This window comes from Solea senegalensis, linkage group LG6, assembly GCF_019176455.1.
Source record: "Solea senegalensis isolate Sse05_10M linkage group LG6, IFAPA_SoseM_1, whole genome shotgun sequence".
NCBI classification, from domain to species: domain Eukaryota; kingdom Metazoa; phylum Chordata; class Actinopteri; order Pleuronectiformes; family Soleidae; genus Solea; species Solea senegalensis.
This window is the reverse complement of record NC_058026.1, coordinates 23005769-23025500: the sequence shown is the minus strand read 5'-3', so window position 1 is coordinate 23025500 and position 19732 is coordinate 23005769. Positions and strand designations below refer to the sequence as shown.

At 39.9% G+C, this 19732-nt stretch overlaps 1 protein-coding gene across 3 annotated transcripts in view; it reads right to left on the bottom strand.

Annotated features, from left to right (window-relative positions):
* The window catches only part of tbck (TBC1 domain containing kinase), a 33521-nt gene that overhangs the window by 4278 nt on the left and 9511 nt on the right, over positions 1–19732 (bottom strand). For all 3 annotated transcript variants that reach the window (XM_044027688.1, XM_044027690.1, XM_044027687.1), the window contains 6 exons: positions 19444–19529; positions 17678–17714; positions 14479–14640; positions 7615–7787; positions 3361–3524; positions 1539–1698 (listed from right to left, as the gene is read on the bottom strand). In XM_044027688.1, coding sequence (XP_043883623.1) covers positions 1539–1698; positions 3361–3524; positions 7615–7787; positions 14479–14640; positions 17678–17714; positions 19444–19529 — 782 coding nt within the window. The remainder of the gene's footprint in view (positions 1–1538; positions 1699–3360; positions 3525–7614; positions 7788–14478; positions 14641–17677; positions 17715–19443; positions 19530–19732) is intronic.

Here is a 19732-nt window from a genome sequence, read left to right as displayed (position 1 = left end):
GGGAACAAAAGAATTCTTAATAATGTATGTTTTGTTATGCTGAAGTAACAAAGATAAAATACAGAATTCACTTTGCACCCATTATGAGGCTTCTGGATTTGTGATTTGGCCGTGTTCAGATTTTAATGCAATTAAATTTTAAAAATCTTCCAAATACCACATTACAGTATAAAAGGTAGATGTGAATGTATGTGTGTGTGTGTACTGTGGTGCTTTTTGAAAACTGCATAATGACATTCTTAGAGTGATAACATACCCAGTGTGATAAGTGGATATGTTTACCATGTTGGTATCTGATCATAAACACAATACGACAATAGGGTTGAAGGGACTGCCACACTCTGTAGGATTCATCAACTGTGTACAATAAAAATTGCACTAGTTCAGACTGAACCAGTGATAGACCAACTAATAAAGGACACTGCCACCCCTAAGGCAGTGCCACTAGCAAGGCTACAAATTCAACAATAAAACTGCAGTAAACTAAAAGTGCCACAGGGGCTTTTAAAATACCAGGAAGAGGTTTGCAGTAAGTGGATTCCAGTTTGAATTAAATAAAAAAAAAAGAAGCTGTGTTTGGGTTCAGAATTTGAAATATATTTTTCATAAATATGGTCCAACATACTCAAACAAAATTGTTATTAAAGCTGAGAATCAGTCTATTACATCATGCTGGAATGACTAAATAAACAGCCTTTCTGTCATGTCGTTGGTGTGTGACATTTACAGTCACTGAGCAGAGGTTTGTGTCTGTGTGTATGAGGGAGACAGAGAGCGAGTGAGAGGAAGGGATGGGGGGGATGTTCATGTGTGCCCATGTGTATGATGTGACTCTTAGTAACACCATAAAAAATGTGTGGTTGGCCACCCCTGGAATAGATGAATAAAAAAGCAAAAGACAGGGCAAATTACAAACTCTAGGTGGGTCAAGTTGGAAAATGCACTCAGCTCCATCTGAAGTTGTAGAACTATATAATCACATTAGGATACAGCAAAAGACAGTAACTGTAACTATGAAGTGGGCCTTGGTTGTGTCTTTTTGACAGAACAAAAGTAATAAACTAATAATAAACTACAAGCATTTCCTGAACCTAAACTTGAGTGATTGATTATGAACTGATTATGAATTTGAAAATAGCACGTAGAACCAAAAACAATGACATCCTTAACATACTTAGAAAAACAACACTGGTTGAATATGGAGAAATATCAAATTTCAATTTTTAAATTGTATTGTCTCATTTACTCATTGTTTTTCTTGCTTTTTGGATCTTATTGATCCTCGTGCTGCTTCTTGAAGCTAATCATCTTGATTAATTGTCTGTTATGCACCTAGATACAAACGCAAACTCCTTGTGTGTCCTTGTTAATAAAACTGATTCTGATTCGAGATTAAAACTGGCAAGACCATGCAAAATTTGGTTAAGAAAGTGATGCCGTTATTTCAGTCATGGCATTGTACAATCTTATTTAGAGTCTAAGTGGTGTTTGCACTGAAACACAGGTGCATCAGTGTGTATGTGTGGCTGCTCTCTCACCATGGCCGCACTCTTCATGGTGTGGCTGATGACCACAATGACACGCCCCCTGTAGTTCTGCAGGATTCCTGTAGCAGGACACTGCACCAGTTCACCATCAGGGTTGAAGACTGTGCTGGAGGGAATGTTGATGCTGCCAGAAATATGGCCTCTGCTGAAGCTGGAGGCAGTGGGATTAAGGAGCGCAGTTTGAAAAGGCACAATGCCCTGTCAGCTCGTGAAACAATAATTTACACCTTGTGTTTTTAATGCAGTTGCACATTCAATTTCACAGTTACCACAATACGCTTGGATGACATTGTTCTAATAGTTATAGAGCGAGTGTATTCAGTCGGGTTCATAATACCCTAATTAGAGTGCTTGTTATACTGCTTATCTGACTGACATCCAAAACAATAAGCATGTAAGACAAGTTAGAAAATAACAGCGTTGGAAAATGTAACCTGTTAAACTGAGAGGAGGGATGGAGAAAAGAGAATAAAAGCCAGAGGAGATAAAGGAAACAGCAAAAAAAGAGGAAATTATTGAACACATCCTTTGGTTCACTCAAAACAAACCAGCTGGCGTAAGAACATAAGGAGTCAGGATGTCACATAAAGCAGAATACAATAGCTGATAAATCTTATTGTTCTAAATTTGGCAGTGGAACCTCAAATGGCACATGCCTCTAATTTGACAGAAGAGAATATCCAGTCAGGCGACTGAATGGACTCACATTTAGATTATCCTGATTAGCCCCACTAAGGCCTTGATTTAATCCACCCTTTGTAACCACAGAAACCCACAACAGAGCTTTAACTAAGATCACAGTCAAATTCAACAAGGGTTACCAAATCCTGTGGAAGTGCTCAAATCTCTTTTATCCATGTCAGTTGGCCTGAGGAGCCTTTATGTATGGAGGAGGCTCTAGTGTAGGAATTTGGCCAAAAGAACTACCATTTCAAAATCCTCAGTCTATCCACTAATCCTTATTGATTAATGGCTGTTTAACCTCTCAGGCAAGTGCCATTCCACCAGTGAGCTGAGCTGTGATCTTCATTTCTTCTAGAGCCCTGCAAAGGCCATTATAGCCATGGTAATTAAAACAAAAAGCTGTCCAATGTTATCTCCTAATGTTAATTTAATGTTCTTAAATGTGGCAAGCAGTAGACATTGCAGGGAGTATATTTTCATGGCAGATGCATTAATGGGTATGTATGCCTAAAACCATAGAACCATTCATGGTCCTATGGTTGGTATCCTGCAGAAAACATCCATCGATCCATCTTCTCCCGCTTTAGCCTCCACATGAGGGTTGCAGGGGGGCGCTGTGCCAATCTCTGCTGACATAGGGCGATAGGCGGGGTACACCCTGGACAGATCTCCAGTCTATCGCAGGGCCACAGACGTAGAAAAACAACCATTCACGCTCACAATATTTAGAGTGTCCAATTTACCTAATCCCCATATTGCATGTTTTTGGACTGTGGGAAGAAACTGGAAAACCCACACACACACACGGGGAGAACATGCAAACTCCATGCAGAAAGGCGTTTATTCCGACTGGGTCGCGAACCTGGGTCTTCTTGCTGTAAAGGCAAGAGTGCTAACCACTGCACCAACTGTGTGGCCCCCTGCAGAGAACACTTTGCCTAAAAATTTCAAATTTTCCCCACTGCTACAGAAAAACCTTTTCTTCTGGAGGGCAAACACATTGAAATATGAGACTCTCCACCTTATATTATACTGCATACACACATTGAAACAAAGGAATGTCAACTACATGAAAGAGGTGAGGGACCGGCAGGCAAATGTCACAGCTACACAGAAATGTTAAGGATACTCCTCTGCACTGCGAATGTCGGCTGCAAAAATTTTGGGCTTGCCGGCTTTGGTCCGCTTGGTGGTTCCACCCAAAGACAGCTCACAAAGGTCAATTAAGTCCTCAGCTGAAATCCTGGGGGATACTTCTGCCTTCAAGTCACACAGCGCCAGAGGCTCTCGGGACTAGAGGAAGACACAGATGAAAAAGACGAAAAGAACAGTACAGGTTATTGGAAGAAAATGAATTGAAATATGTACGTTACTCAGGTTTGAACACTAATAAAGCCTGCATGTCACCTATGCGATCAATTCTATTTTTGATACATTCCTTGGACAGTGTTTCTCACTAACTCAGAGTACACTTGAGTTATCCAGCACATTACCATAAAAATATTACAGCTGAGAGAGAGAGAGAGAACATCATAGATGACCAGCAGAAGCAGTCGGAACATGATACTCTGCCACAGTTTCCACCTGCACTGCAAAATGTGTTCATTAAAGCATAGAGCCTGTAGAGTTGTTTTGTTTTCATTATTAAAACAGGTGTTCTGATTTTTCAGCTTCTTGAATGTGAATAAATTCTGGTTTCTTTGCTCCATATAACAACAAAATCATTAAAAACTGAACAATGTTGGTTTATGGACAGAACAAGACATTCAAGAACATCATCGTTTCCAACATTTTATGGACCAAACAATTACTCGATTAATCGAGAGAATAAACGGCAAATGAATCGATTATTAAAATAATCATTAGTTGCAGTGTATCTACCCAAAGCAATCTCATAAATGTTACTCACTGAGCTCTAAAATCCATTCTAAAGTCTATAGTGAACAGTGTACAACAGTCACAAATGGCACATTTGAAACAAACAAGTTTTAAAATATTGAGTAATATTTTTTTTTTTTTTCTTAATTATAGTTCTGTCTAAAACCCTCCCTTGGAATCCAAGGAAGGATTTTTGATCTCTCTAATTTACATTACACAACTTATTTTTCAGATTTTTTGTTCTTACAAATACAAACAATTCAACTGGGAACACAATTTTACATTAGTCTTCCTAAGTGACAGATGATGGCAAATCATTTGAAAAGACTTATCATATCACTGTGCCCTGAGATTTGTCACTGGTTGTGGTCGACTCACTCATCACAGTGAACTTTATATTGAATCTGAATGTCCTTCTCTGAGTGTACGCAGACATATGCACTAGCTGATATTCATCTATAGGGCTCTCCTTGGCTTAACTCCTCCATATCTGCACACTCTTCTTCAAAGAACTAAAAGCCACTGTTCTCTTCATTCTTGTGAAGTTGTCCATCTTTCTTCTCCACGTGTTCGAACAGAATTAGAATGAGGAAAAAGAGTGTTCAGCATGGAACACTCTCCAGACTGAACTGAAAAAGCATGATCTGATTTCACTTTGAACTTGAACAATCTTATTAGACAGACAAAGAACCAGTAAACAGTTCCTGTGTTTTCAATTATCACTGTGACCTCAACTCCTGCACTTTAAATGTCATGCAAACATTTTACACTGTTACATTACAGTTTTCATCAAAATCATTGCTTCTAACCTGTATCTAATCCAGTGGTTCTCAATAATTTTTTGTCATGCCCCCCCAGAGGACAGACATCTTTTCACGGTCCCCCCCACCCCCAAATTGAAGTACTACTGAGAACCTGATAATATATATTTATTTATCTATCTGTATAAACAACTGTATGAGTTGTCCCGCCCGCCTCCCATGCCCCCCCTGACACCTCACCGCGCCCCCCAGGGGGGCCCACCCCACTATTTGAGAAGTACTGATCTAATCTAATATTTATTATGACGTGTGCTGCTGACCTCTTCGCCAGGGTATTTCATTCTCAATGGGTTTTTGCCTGTTTAAATAAAGTTTTAACAAAAAAATAATAACACTAGCACTATTGACATGCAATCATTTGTGTTTGCATGCACACTGCTTAAAGAAGCAGAAAGAAGGACATGTAATTAAAGCAGAATGAGCTACTTAACGGATCAAAATAGCACAGTATCTCAATACAACTGAGGGTATTTTTGGGATTTTATTATTAATGTGAGTGAAAATATATTACTTTAGGTTTAACTTATGAATTATAATGGTATCAGAATATTCTCCAACCTTTCTACAGGCCCTTCATTCACTGCTCTCAGACTTTTTACAACTTGCAGTGTCGAATAATCGGAAATATTGAAATAAATAATGCCTTTTAATGGTAAATTTACGACGGTGTCTGACAGTTACGCACTCTCCTCACTGACTTGGCATGATTAGCAAAGATTAGTGGCAACACACACAGACAGCGTAGTATCCATACATATTTTGACAGAAAGTGGGGAAAATGTGCAGCCCATGGCACAGTGACTTACATGTCATGATTAGCAGTAACTGCCAGCCAAGAAAAGCTTAATCACACTTTCACATTACACTAGCCTGACAGGGAGGAGCACAAACTGAAGCCACTGATAAACAGAGTTCTCTTCATACTTATCTCCATGAACTGGAAACAAGTGTTGTTCATTTTAGATTATCCCAGCCCAAGTTTCACCCTGGTGTCACCAATTCACTGATTAGGGACTTTTCTATTTGACTGTGGTTTGTAGTATTTGCGATAATTCAGCAGGTGTTTTGGCAGAAAAGGGCTCAGACACAAAAGTTTAATTCAAAAAAGGCTGTGATTGATGAAAAAGCAAAGGTCTAGGGAAAAAAGTATATACAACCTCAAAAAATGACTCCCCCACACATTGCCCAAAAGGCCTGTGATAACCCTTCTAGTCCCCCCTTAATTGGACTGGACCTTTTCATGAAGGTAAAAGTGGGCAAACCAAACCAGACAAAACTCAAAATGTAAAATATCATATCAAGTAAATATTATACAAATAAATTATACTATGAAAATAAACTTTAAGGAAAAACAGTATTAGTATTAAATCGCACGAACAAACACACACACACACACACACACACACACACACACACACACATACACATACACATACACACACACACACACACACACACACACACACACACACACACACACACACACACACACACACACACACACACACACACACACACACACACACACACACACACACACACACACCCATCTAATCAGCCTGACTCTGAAAAGTAGGAGGGAACCTTCTCACAAACTTGTTTTATTTCTAGCGGCCCAGGAAATGTTTCCTGGCATTGAACACGACTGCTGTGTCTCAATCCTGGGGCTGGATCCTCCCAAGTGCGTAGCCGCCAAAGGAGATTACTCCGTCGACTACTCACTCAGAAGGAGATGGAAGTCATGTGCCGTGTGAAATGAGACAGTCTATCCCACACAACTCTCCTCGCTGTACACCAGGCTGTACCAAGAGGTTAATTGCCACCCTCCACAGTTTGAAGTCCTGAACCACAGTTCTCCCTGCCCCCCAAAGCCTGACTGCTGATTTAACTCCTAATCAGCTAAAACATCCGAAAAATCTGATATATATATGAACACATTTGATTTAAGTATACTTCATTTTTCCATGTAGCTCTAAAAGAGAGGACACATCAAATATTACTAACCTGGAATATGATCTACAAGCTGATTTGGAACAACAGACAGAATTTGTACAGAAATAAAATACTATTTCTACAACAGCAACACCATAAGTCAACTATTCAAACCAATGCAATCAACTCTATAATTATTAATTATTCACAGTAGATAGTTTTTCGACTTGAATTACTATGACAAAGCTGTTTGTGAGCTTTCTGCACACAATGCATTCAGTTGTGAAAGGTGAACAGGGCTGTGCCACAAAAACCAAACAAAGGCAAATGCAACTTCTTAAATTAGCTCATTCTAACATGAAAGATTAACTCAGCTTAAGAGGCTGCTCTTGAATCAGGCGTCGACTAGTGAAAAGAGCAGGTGTTGTTGATGTGTACGTGTAATGTGCGCTGTAATGAGTCACATTATGCAAATCATTGTGAGGGTGGAAGTAGCAACTCTGACCAATTTCTAACACATGGATAAAGTCTTGGAATTTTGGATTTTTCCAAGATGTGAAATACACAAAAGATTTCATTCCCAGAAAACATTCACCTCTGAAAGCCTCTGAGAGCCAGCCATTTACTAATGAATTCATTGTTACAGCCTGGTTTTTACTTTATTTAACACCTCTGTTGTCAGTTTCATAAGACACAATGACTTATTTAATGTTTAGAACTTACTGTCAATGTGTGTGATAAGTCAAACTCACCAGGTCTGTCTTGGGCATGTCCTGATAGTCTGACGAGTAGTATGTTGCAGTTTTCCCAAAGCCATTGTCACCTGCGGCCTTTGGTGGCTGAGCGTGTTGCCGGTACGTCGCACTCTTTGGTGTCCAGCAGAAAAGGTTGATGGACTCATGGACACAGCGCTCAATGTCAATTTCTGCATAAGAAAAAGCAAAAGCAGAAAAGCACAAAATTGTCAGTGGTGGAGCCGCTCCCAACCAGAGAGACATTTTTGTGGTCCAGGTTTGATAAGTCAGGTAAGATTAACCTACACCCACTCAAAGCATTTCTAGTGATCCACCAATATATTTATCATTTTACAATTATTTCCTTGCAATAGCACGTTGAGAAATGTAAGGTGCAGCTGCCAGAGAGGTGTACAGGGACTGAGAGACAGAGAGAGCGCAAACAGTAGCCTGTGCACTTGCTACTGACCTGACTAGACACTTTTTGGCCCCCAGGTAATTGAATGAAGAATGAATAAATGTTTTGTCTTGACAGCAGCACCAAATAAAAAAGTTAAGGGATCATCAAGGATAAGATCATTTAGACAAAGGTGAATGAACAAAGATAGTTAACAATATGAGAATCTTTCCTTTGATTTAGACACAAAAGAAAAGGAGATTATGTAAATGTGTTATGGGATTAGTTGTAGAAATAAGAAGCTTGACCTTGGCATTTTGCTGCCATTAATAATCTTAAGTAGTCATCCAGCAGCGACAGCAGCTCTTTGATAATAAGTGGCTATCATTTGGCTGCTGTTCCTCATCTGAGCTCTGGTCTCAAAATAAGATTTTATTAGAAGGCAAGATTTCTCCTCTTCCGCGGTATCCAACCATCTCCTGCACCTCACACAGAGAACAGAGGGGATTAGAGAACAGGAACTCAGTGGATAGGCCAGAGAATTGGGAATTAGGGGTTCTTCAGCAAGCCTGGCTAATGAGCACTCTTTGGTATGACCTGCACCTGGGCCAGACTATAAAGATATTATAGAAAATTTATGTTTTCCCTCTTCTTAGTCACAGTTTGGGGGAGGGTTGTCAGCTCTCATGGGCTAGGACCTGCACAGACTCAGTTACAAGGTTCATTCTAGTGAAAAACCCACTTGTGGCCTGAGATTTCTTATTGAGTGGCTCATTGGCAGTTCAGGGGAAACACATTTTTCCTCCCGAGGGTGACAAATTCTACATGCAATCACTCCTTCTGCTAAGAGAGACAGGGAGGAGGATGGGGAGATTGATATGGGCTCTAACAAGCCTAGGGCTCAGCTGGGCATTCACAGAAGCCAATTCTGTTACGGAGTAATTTTTCTTTTTAGTCAGACAAAATTACATTTTAGTAATTATGCAGAGGCATTGATTGCAGGCTGTCACTTCTTGCAACAAACAATAGAATAGCATGATTAGTTAAGATAAACGCTTGCGCTTCGTGGAATTGAACTGTGGCGCAAGGGAAGCGGGGGACGGCAATAAGAGAGATGAAAGAATTCAGTGAGAAAATTTAAGTTTGTACAATAATGTTCCAACCAGCTATTGTATAGCAAACACACCATGAATTAAGCAACACAAAGTACAAGGCCAGTACAGTAGTTGTGATAATTCCATTTTTTCTCCTTCTCAATTGTTTTATTTGTTAACCATGATCAGAGATTACATTATGGGCTGATGAGAGTGGACAGTGACTATCTACTGTGCAGGGATGTATTCATTCATCCATTAATCATACAATAAAACATACCCCAAATCACATTATGATGACACATGCCTTTGTTGTATTCTGTTTCAATAAACTGATCATGGTAAAATAGCATTATAGTGGTTCTGTCTTTGTTCTAATGATACTTGGATGGATAACGTCCTTGTATGACTTTAAGGGATGAACTTACGTACTTGGTTACAATTATTACTGCATTTTTTTTACACTAATTTCAGTCATCAGTAAACGCTTGGCGCTCTCATTTTTCCACCATCTCACGGTGAAACATAGGTCTTAGATCAGGTACATAAGGAATGTCGAACCAACAATGACCCTCCTTGTTTTTGAACAACACAGATAGTATGGAGAGACCTCAAGTCTGGAGAGTGGGTAGAAACATTGCTGAGAAGAGTATGACTTGATGATAGTCTGCAACTCAAATAGCCAGAATCAGAACCAGCAAGTTCAAGAGCAATGAGGGACAGTTTAAGACCCCATTGTGGATATATACCAGGTTATTAACATTCGTCCTGAGTGATCCCATCACATGCAGACAGCACTAAGTACATCCTCTGCATCCTGAATCCTACATTTCAATTAAATCATGTGTTATTTCCCAAAGTGAATGTGCAACACATAAATATTATATTGTAATACATGTATATTGAACTTATTTGTATTGGTGTTTCACGATTTGATGCTACAGCTTTACTTCACTCAGCTCCAACAGACCCTTTTTTTTCTCTTCCTCTACCTGCCTCTCACAACAAGACACGCAGACAAGAACATAAACACACACATTGACATCAGACATATTTATGCAGTCAAACTTGTTAAAAACATAATTCTATTCTTGCAAGGTGTCAGTGTGAATATGAATACAGCAGTGGTGAAGCCACATGTGATCACATGTGATCACAGGAGACAATCCAGGATGTGCTGAGTGTGAACAGTCATATTTAACACAGCCAGCTTCTGATTGGATCTCTTAGGGACAGATTTCAATTCCAAAAAAGATGATGATTGCCATAACTACAGACACAAAAGTACTTGCGAGTATGCAGTGCGAGGTTGGTTGGCCTAAAACTTAGGTGTAGTCAGGCACACTGCAGCCAAGGAAAAGCAGCAAAAATAATTTGTGCTTGGGTAAACCAGGTCTGAAGTCAGTGGCATAATATTGTGACGGTAATAAGCCCCCATAGACTGAAGCACAACATGCATACACTCTGTCTGATGGTTCACCTGTGTGCAAATAGAAATGGTTTTCAGAAAAGCACTCACTACTAAACTGTAAGCTAAGTTGCAAGGACACCTGATTTCTAAAGGCAATGGGAGAGAGCACTCTGATTAACGTATTATATTGTATGGTCAAATCACACCCATAATTATTTAAGAGGCTAATTAAGTCTATTTAGAACCGTAACACTCAGCATAACAACCTTTCATTCCACAAAATTGGATTCAGACATGTCATGAATGCACTTGCACTGTGCGCTCTTCACCGTATGTTTAGATTGCTGATGTAGAGCCCTGAACTCTCAACAGCAATGTTCTACTTCTCCTTGTGCCAGTGTCTAAATGTGTCCCCAGATGCAGTGGAGCCATGAGCACTCTCAACAGCCCATGGTTATTTTTCTCCGAACTAAATGTCTATAACCAGAGCTCATCAGTTCTGTGCCCAGCTCTGCTCATTTAGACAGACGCTAATGTCCCGTGAAGGCAAATGCTGCTGCATCATCAGTAAACACACGGTTCCTGTCAGCCGCAGAGCCTCTCTGGTCCATTGTGAATCAATGAAGTCTCCAAACAAGAGAAAGTTATAGATTGCCCGAGGCTACCAGCCTAAGCAAATGAGAACCACAAAATAAGATTAATTGCCAATAAACGGCAGGCTGAGACATATTGTTGGCTCGAAGGAAAGATCTTGCAGTACAGGTCTTACCAAACAAATTTTACATTTAATTTACTTTTACTTTGATATATATATATATATATTCATATATAAAAAAAACAACCTTAATTGAAAACAATTCAGTGATGATGTAGTCCACTGTGTTAACATGAGGGTCAAGAGGAGTTATAGGAACATTTTTTGTGAAGAGCAAGTTGATGACTTACAGTATGCCATTTATTACTCAACTGACATATTGACATTTTAGGAACCAGTGGCTGAACATGACCTCAAAGTCTGTATCACTTCGCTTAAATCTAACCCACTCTCCTCTGTCAGCATATTGGCAACTATGAAGTTCACAGTGTTATGTGTAATAGGCTTGTCACTGAGAATTATTGTCACTGGTCCAATTTAGAGCCTAGAAAGAGAAGACTGTGTCTAAATCATTTAAGAGCCACTGTCCTGTGATGTTATCTTGACCGTTAACTTTTACTCCAACGGTTGCAGATAGGAATAGAAACAGAGCAAACTGTCTTCTTTTAATTTAACCACTAAATGTCAAGCCTACTTAAGCAATGTTCATCTGTCTCTCTAAACCTGATATTAAAAGAAAAACATGTCAATCAAGGTCCTTTAGACGGACACAATTAGATACAAGATTCAGTAGGAAAAGACACATTACAGAGACGAAAAATACTACATGATTGCTAGGTTTAAAATAGCAACAAATAAATAGTGAGTAACTTCGATACAGTGCCAATGTTTGCAGATCGGTAAATATATACTTCTTCCATGTGCAGCTTTTTCATGGCAGACATTTTGACGGGTCACATTAGGAAAAGAACAGATGTAAATAAACAAACTGATCATGGCTGACTTCCACAGTTTCAAGGTGCACGCTGTAGCTCTGTCACACTTAACTGACTTTCATGAACTGAAGACAGCCACTATTCATATTATCAATAACACTTGTGAAAAGGGTTTGTAAAAGCTTAAAAACAGCATTCACGTTAAAATCCGCGATAATACCATACAGTATTTTTGAGTCTTGCTCTATGCCTGAGTTAGCAGGAGACTCATTTTCTTCTGTCCAGCCAGAATTGGGTAATATTTTTTTGGAGGGGCCTGACACATGCAGCTCCTGTATTTACAATCATGTGCAGCATGTGGAGTCTACTGTGAAACAAATGAATGCGAGCCTCAGTCGTATGAGGACATCAATTCTGCACGTCTTATGGCAGGAAGGAGCAGGTGCTCGCCACAAATGAAAGAATTTGCCATAACTCACAGTCTATGTACTTTATGTGTGTGTGCATGTGCCAGCGGGAGTTATAGATACATTGGTAGCCAACATCTTGCTAGCAGCAATATTAGAGACTTCTATTCTATGCATTAAATATATATAATGTTTTCTAATGCAATATTTACATTATTTGGAAACATTGCATTAATTATGTTAACTAGCATGTCTGTATTGCCATGCATAAACGCTGACAGCTAGCAAACCAACTACAGTTTATCGCGTCAAATCCTTAAGGTCTGTAAGAAACCCATGACACTGGTTGTTGAGATAACACAATCTGGATCAAGGTGGTGTACAAACCCACAGGCAGACCCCAAATCACCAGCACAGCTATCAGAGAAAAGTAAATAAAACACTTAACACTCCACACTAATAAGCATTCAGTAGTAAGAGTGTTACTCCACTCCACTGCTGTCCAGCAAAAGTGATAAATGCTGTGTTGAATTGGATTTAGCCGTCTGTGTCTGCAACAAGTCATATCAAACTATTTTGAGTGTGGACCAGAACATGGCTGGAAGATTGATTAAACAAACCCTGTTTGGGGCCACTGTTGTCCAGAATTCCTTCCTAATATAGTATATATATATGTATAAATATAAATATAAATATAAATATAGAGATTGCCAGATAGTACACTGTAAGTACCCAGGTATGTTCAAGCCACGATAATGAGGCTGGCAGTGTAGAGAAAGAAGCTGGCAGAAGCAGCCACTCTCAGGAAATCTTGCCAAAGGAGCTTACTGCAGCTCTAGGCCAGCATATTTTACCTTTATAAGGCAAACTGGCTCTGGCTTTTTCCTTCCACCTCAATCACATGAATCTGTTGGACTTTGGCAGTAAAACACAGTGAAGTATGGCAACATTGACTTAAGGCAGGAGAGGAGGCTGCTGGCCTTCATTTGCAGAGTCCTCCAGCATCCCTTTTAGACAAATCATCCCTGTCTATGTTGGTTTTAAAATCCCAATGTCATCCTGGCTTTCAGGTTAAAAAAAAAGAAGGCTAAGCAGTTTTTGGAAATAGAGTTGTAAAAGAAATTGTGTGAGCTATCCTTCAGGCAAAGGCATACATTATGAATGCTGTTCTCAGATTTTATGTCACAAATACTTTGCTGGAGTAATCACTTTGTGAACTGAAGCTGTAAAGTGGGCACGTAGTAAGAGTCACTGTTAAAAGCCTTCACTCTGTGCGACGTACGCAGTCGATAAAAACAGCAAAACCCACCAGCGAAGGTGTCAGTGTGTGTCTCTACCATGAAAACATTTGGTCCAGGAGACTGTCCATTACAAGTACTTAAATATGTGCCACCAACTCTGTATGATTAGAATCAACCCTCTAAATGATTCCTCTCTTTGGACGACCATCCTCCTGTATATTATTTATAACATGAAGCTGAAATGCTGTTTTTGCCTGTAATGCACTGCAACCTTCAGGGATTAACAACCATACTGCTGAGTTAAGAGGCTTAATTTCAGTATTTGCCACCCCACCTACAGTACAGTATATGCCAGACATTTGGTTGTAGTCCTTAATTCCCATGCTAATCCTGAAATTAATTTGTTTTCATGACATATATCATGCTAGAGTGGCCATACTACCATCAAAGCTAAATATTTATAGCTCTGAAATTAGGATAAGTCATGGAAACACTGAGGTGCAGTAGTTGACTGATGGATGCAAAGCAGTGTGTGGCACACATCAAGGAAGTAGAACCTGTCTGCATTCATTCATCCTCATTATCACTATGAAGCATTGTGTGCCTTTGGTAAAAATGGACAACCTTCAAATGGGTTATTTTGTAGTGGTTTCAACTTGTTTATAATCACTGAGTGATTACAGACAAAATCAAGCACAAAGTAAATAGCGCTGTTATTAATTAGTGAGTAACACTTGGCCTAACTTGAGTACACAATAGACCTGGAAATAGGGTACATGTATACACCAGTTAATATTCTCACCTGGCAGGTCAGAGAAGAGCAGGATGCACTCATTGAAGCCATTAGCCAAGAGACGATCCCTGAGTTGCTGCAATATAGCCACACCAATACAGAAGGGGAAAGAGGAGTTACCCAGCAGCAGCGTGTCCCACAGGTGAAAGATCTTGTGCAGCGGAAAGACGTCTACATGACAGATACAGGGAAGAAAACAACAAGAGAGGATTTCACAATTTAACTGAAAACAAGGGAAAGGCAAATCCCCAAGGATGTAGGACAGGATCCTGCAAGCAGGAATATAACATCCAACGTGCACACAGTGGCAAATGGGGCATCAGCCTGTACATAATGATTATAATTTGCATGTGCATGGTGCATTTACTTAACATGGCGCTATGGCTTTGAAGTGGTAAGCCCACTAAGCAAAATTGTGCATTGGCGAGGTTGCCTGGAGGGATATTTGATGTAAGGGAGGCAGCTGGGAAAATGTTTTTAGGTGGGTGTCGTTGGAGAAATATGACAGGAAGAACATCTGGGGGCCGAGAAGCTTTACAGCAAAGAAGCCTGCACGGGTTATTTAGAGCCACATAAAACCTCATCCTGATAATACATCCCACTGCGCTTTATATTTTTACATTCACTATTTGAAAATAAGTAAGGTTTCCTCCTTTTACTGATTCATGAAATGTAATCACTACTGTCCAACATGGATGCTTGCCAGGAGACGCGGCGTGTGTGTGTGGGGTGTGGCTGCCCTGACACGGGCTGAGAGAGCAAGAGTGGTGACAAAGTGCCGCGGAGGGTCCGCACCACATTAGCAGTCTGCGGCAGTAAGACCAGTGCATGCGAGTGACAGGCTGTGCGTGTAAGTGTCTATGTGTGAATGGAAAATGACCCTCCAACCTTGACTCATATTGGATTGGAAACATTAGCAGTCAGAGGGATGCACGTCCTCTCAATGCCTCAGGGGAAGGGAAAGGGGTTAAAAAAAAACTCACACACTGTACCCCAATATGATGTGCACAGTGTGGGGTTCAGATAACTCGACGTACATCAAGAGTAATTTGGAAACAGTTAAAAAAAACAAAAAACATCACATGTGCTCTAACTGTAAATGTCTGTTGTAGATCTGCAAAATTAAATCAACAAGGCAAAAAGTTATTCAAACAGTTGGACTGTATGATGGAGCCGTGCCTACAAGGCGCAGAGGTTAATTGCGTAACATTTAATTTGTTAAAATGTTCTGTGACCCCTTTTAATATGCTCGTAATTCAGAGCTCCAACTGCTCTCGGTGGATAGATAAAAGCGTAACGCTGCCATCAGCTGACAAACTGCACACCGAGAACCTGCCAAAACAAAATCTCTGTGTACCTCTGACATGGCACAGCACGTGAAGGGATTATACATGTTTTTAGAAACCAAAAAAACACCTGCACCTGCTTTACAGTGTAGAGTTTACAGCTGTTCAGTCACAGACAAGTGACACTTGCAACAGATGTGTACCTACTTAAAAAAAAAAGAAGTAATGTCCTATCAGTGACAATGACAATGACAGGTGCTCTACATTATATGAGAGCTAAGACAACCCTGAAATGAACCCTGAAAACAAATCTTCATTAGCCTGGTTTTCAACAGCGGTAAAATATACTTTCAGATCATTCACTTTAAGTGCAAAGTTGAAGTAAAATGACAACATAAAGGTACGTTAATGTTCTTAAAGTAAAAAGTCTTGTTTAGTTAAATGAATAATATATCAACATACAGTGGCTGAAATAAGTATTTGATTCCTCACTGTTTTTGTAAGTTCACCCACTGACAAACAAATCAATAGTCTATACTTTATATTGGAGGTTTATTTTAACAGGTAGAGACAGAATATCAAAAAGAAAATCCAAAAAATCACATAAAACAAAAGATTTAAATTATTTTGCAATTCAATGAGTGAAATAATTTTGGACCACTCCTCTTTGCAGAAATCCTTAAGGTTTTGAGGCTGTCGCTTGGCAACTCGAAGCTTCAGCTCCCTCCACAGATTTTCTATAGAATGTAGGTCCCGGATACTGGCCCTTCGTTATGCCGTGGCCTATATGTTAGAGCTCGATTTTGATCTCACTTGACCACATCACCTTCTCCCAATCATTCTCTGAATCATTCAGGTGTTCATTGGCAAACTTCAGATGGGGCTGTGCATGTGCCTTAATGAGCAGAGGCACCTTACGGGCACTGCTGGATTTTAATCCATTGCGGCATAGTGTGTTACCAAGTTTTATCAGTGTTTTACTCATTTTCTTTTCTTAAATGTGGTCCCAGCTGCCTTGAGATCATTAACAAGCCCCTCCCGTGTAGTTCTGGGCTGATCCCTCACCTTTGCGTGGAGCCCCAGACCGATGGAGACCGCAGTCATTTTATGTTTCTTACATTTTCTAATTATCGCACCAACAGTTGTCTCCTTCTCATCAAGCTTCTTGCCAATGGTCTTGTAGCCCATTCCGGCCTTGTGCAGCTCTACAATCTTGTCCCTGATGTCCTTAGAAATGTATTTGGTCTTGCCCATGATGGAGAGGTTTGTGTATGATTGATTCATTCTGTAACAGGTGTCTTTTATACAGGTAACAAGTTGAGATTACTTTATTACTAGTCTGTGGGAGCCAGAATCCTTTATTGTTGGTAGGGGATCAAATACTTATTTCACTCAATGAAATGCAAATAAATTTGTATCTTTTTTTATATATGATTTTTGTTTTTGGTATTCTGTCTCTCACTGTTAAAATAAACCTACCATTAAAAGTATAGACTGTTAATTTGTTTGTTAGTGGGCAAACTTGTCATGTAAGAGATAAGCTAAGCAGGAGCCAAGCAGTCCATCCTCCAAATGCTGGAGAAAAAAAATAGTGATATAGTCCTAAGTTGTGAGTTTTTTTCTCAAAAATATTTGTAATGTTTGTGGTATGAGCAGCTTAATTCAAATAAATACATAATACAAATTAATGCACAGGTAGAAATCTGATGATGCAGAACTGAGCATTTGAGTCTTTCCCCCTTTCATCCAGGAATAGAATGAATTAGCAGCAGGAATAAAGGTCACAAAGAGAAAAAAAAAACACCCTTCCAGCCACTTTTATTGTGACTCTATCCTAAAATACCATATCAAGTTTTTTTTTAATTATGCACAGTCAGTGACACATCACATCCACATTGTGAGAGCAAGGAGAAATAACTTACGTGTAAACATCGTCAGGAACCACGGAATCGCATAAAGCTGTATGTGGAAAAAAAAGAAAAGAACGTAAGCTACACCATATTAAGAACTGATGTAGTGTCTATTTTTATGTAATGCTTAGTAAGTCAAGCACTCGAATTAGATGAACGAATGTCTTCATCACTAGAGGGATTTCTGTCTTTAAAAACCAGCACACATGGCTCTACATGTCTATGACCTCTGAGGAACAGAAATGACAATAAAGAGCAAATGGTTTTTGGTTTTGTTATTTCCCAGTGCGGAGAAAACAAACAATCAAGTTTATTGTGTCAGTCTTTCCTTCACTGTTTCTTCTCATTGTGTTTCATACTTCCCCTGCAGAAAATGCATACCACTGAAAGACCACACACACACAAACACACACACCGTTAGCCACTTGTTCCAACACCTGCCAATTGTTGGTCACAGTTGCTGCGACTTTGTAAGCAGCAAAGCAGCAAAGGGTCTGGATGTAAACTGTCTGCTAAATGCGGAGGAGCTGGTGATGGGACCTCTTCTGTGCCCAGGATTGATGAGCAGGAGAGAAAGCCAGCACACTCTGAGTTAAAGACTCAATCTGGACAGCTCAGCAGCAACACTGCAAGTCCAGCCAGATTGGATTAGTGTAGGTGTAAATGGCAGGCTCAGGAGAGGAGATGTGGCCAAATTGAAAAAGGCCTAAATTAAACTACTGGCTTGCAATCGGACTCTTTCTCTATGGCATTACTGGAGAATAGACCTTGACCACCAGCACCACCACCTCTCTACCAGATTATTCATGGTTTGGAACACTTGCATTAGATTGGTCTTTTTTCTATAAAGACATACAGGTATTAATCTAGCTATGATTTGGAACACATTTATTTTAAATCTGATGCATTTCTTAGTCAGACAGATTTAAAAGCCTGAGTAAAGAAAAAACAGTTCAGAGTGTTCTCTGACGTCCAGAGGAAAATAGGGATTTAGGGCCTGTAAAGTCTAATTACTAGGATCGACATCAAAGATGAAAGCTGTATCAACAAAGCTTATTCTAATATTAGCCTGGTCTAACAATAAAAACAGGCTTAAGAGGTTTCCTCCGATAGGCAAATCAGTGCTGCCACTACAGTAAGAGGCAAATCAGCATCATAGGATCATGCTTTTCTCTCGGGAGTCAACATAGCAAGTTTGTGTTAGCAAAAAATAATAAATACCACCCACACCTAGCAGCAGCATCAGAAATCTCTCAAATCCCCACCTTTCATTGGGTAATGTCCCAGAAGCCGCTCTACAGCTGACCCACATTCATCAGCACACTAACTGAAACCCTAGAGAGACAGTGGATACTTTAACCTTGTCACAGTTTGAGCAGAGCTGTGAGAAGGCGGGGTAAAGGGCGGGAAGAGGTGGTGCAGGGTAAGAAAAATAAGGTAAGTCTGACAATCATTAAGTGTGCCTGGCAGACATTAGCCTTTGTATAAATCATCGTCAGTGGACTATAGGGAGAAGCTGACCCTGGCCACAAACTCTGGAAAGGAAGATATACAACAATAAATATCAGTGACAATGAAAAGATACCCATAGTTTTCTACAAATAGTGATTTACTTTGCTCCTGGTGTGGGGCCAGAAAACTGGAACAATTTCTAACTCTCTTTGACTTTTCATTGAAGGTAAACTTGCAATAAACGACAAATGTGTTATCCCGCTACGTGCCCCACTACCGTTTATTGTGGTTAGTATGGCAGGGCAATCGCACACTTGATAACTTACATCTGGAATGAAGCCAATCTCATTTAGATGGTTGCTGAGCTCTGGGTCATGGAAGGCAATCATTTGTGAGAAAACAGTCAAGTACTCTGAAACACAGGCAAGAGAGGAAAAAGGTCAACATGGAATCTAGAGTTTAACTTGGTAACAAACAAACAAAAAAAAAAAGGAATGAAAAATGAAACAATGAAAAGGTCAGTCAGTCAGTCATCATCTAACCGCTTTATCCTCCACCAGAGGGTCGCGGGGGGTGCTGTGCCAATCTCAGCTACATCGGGCAATAGGCGGGGTA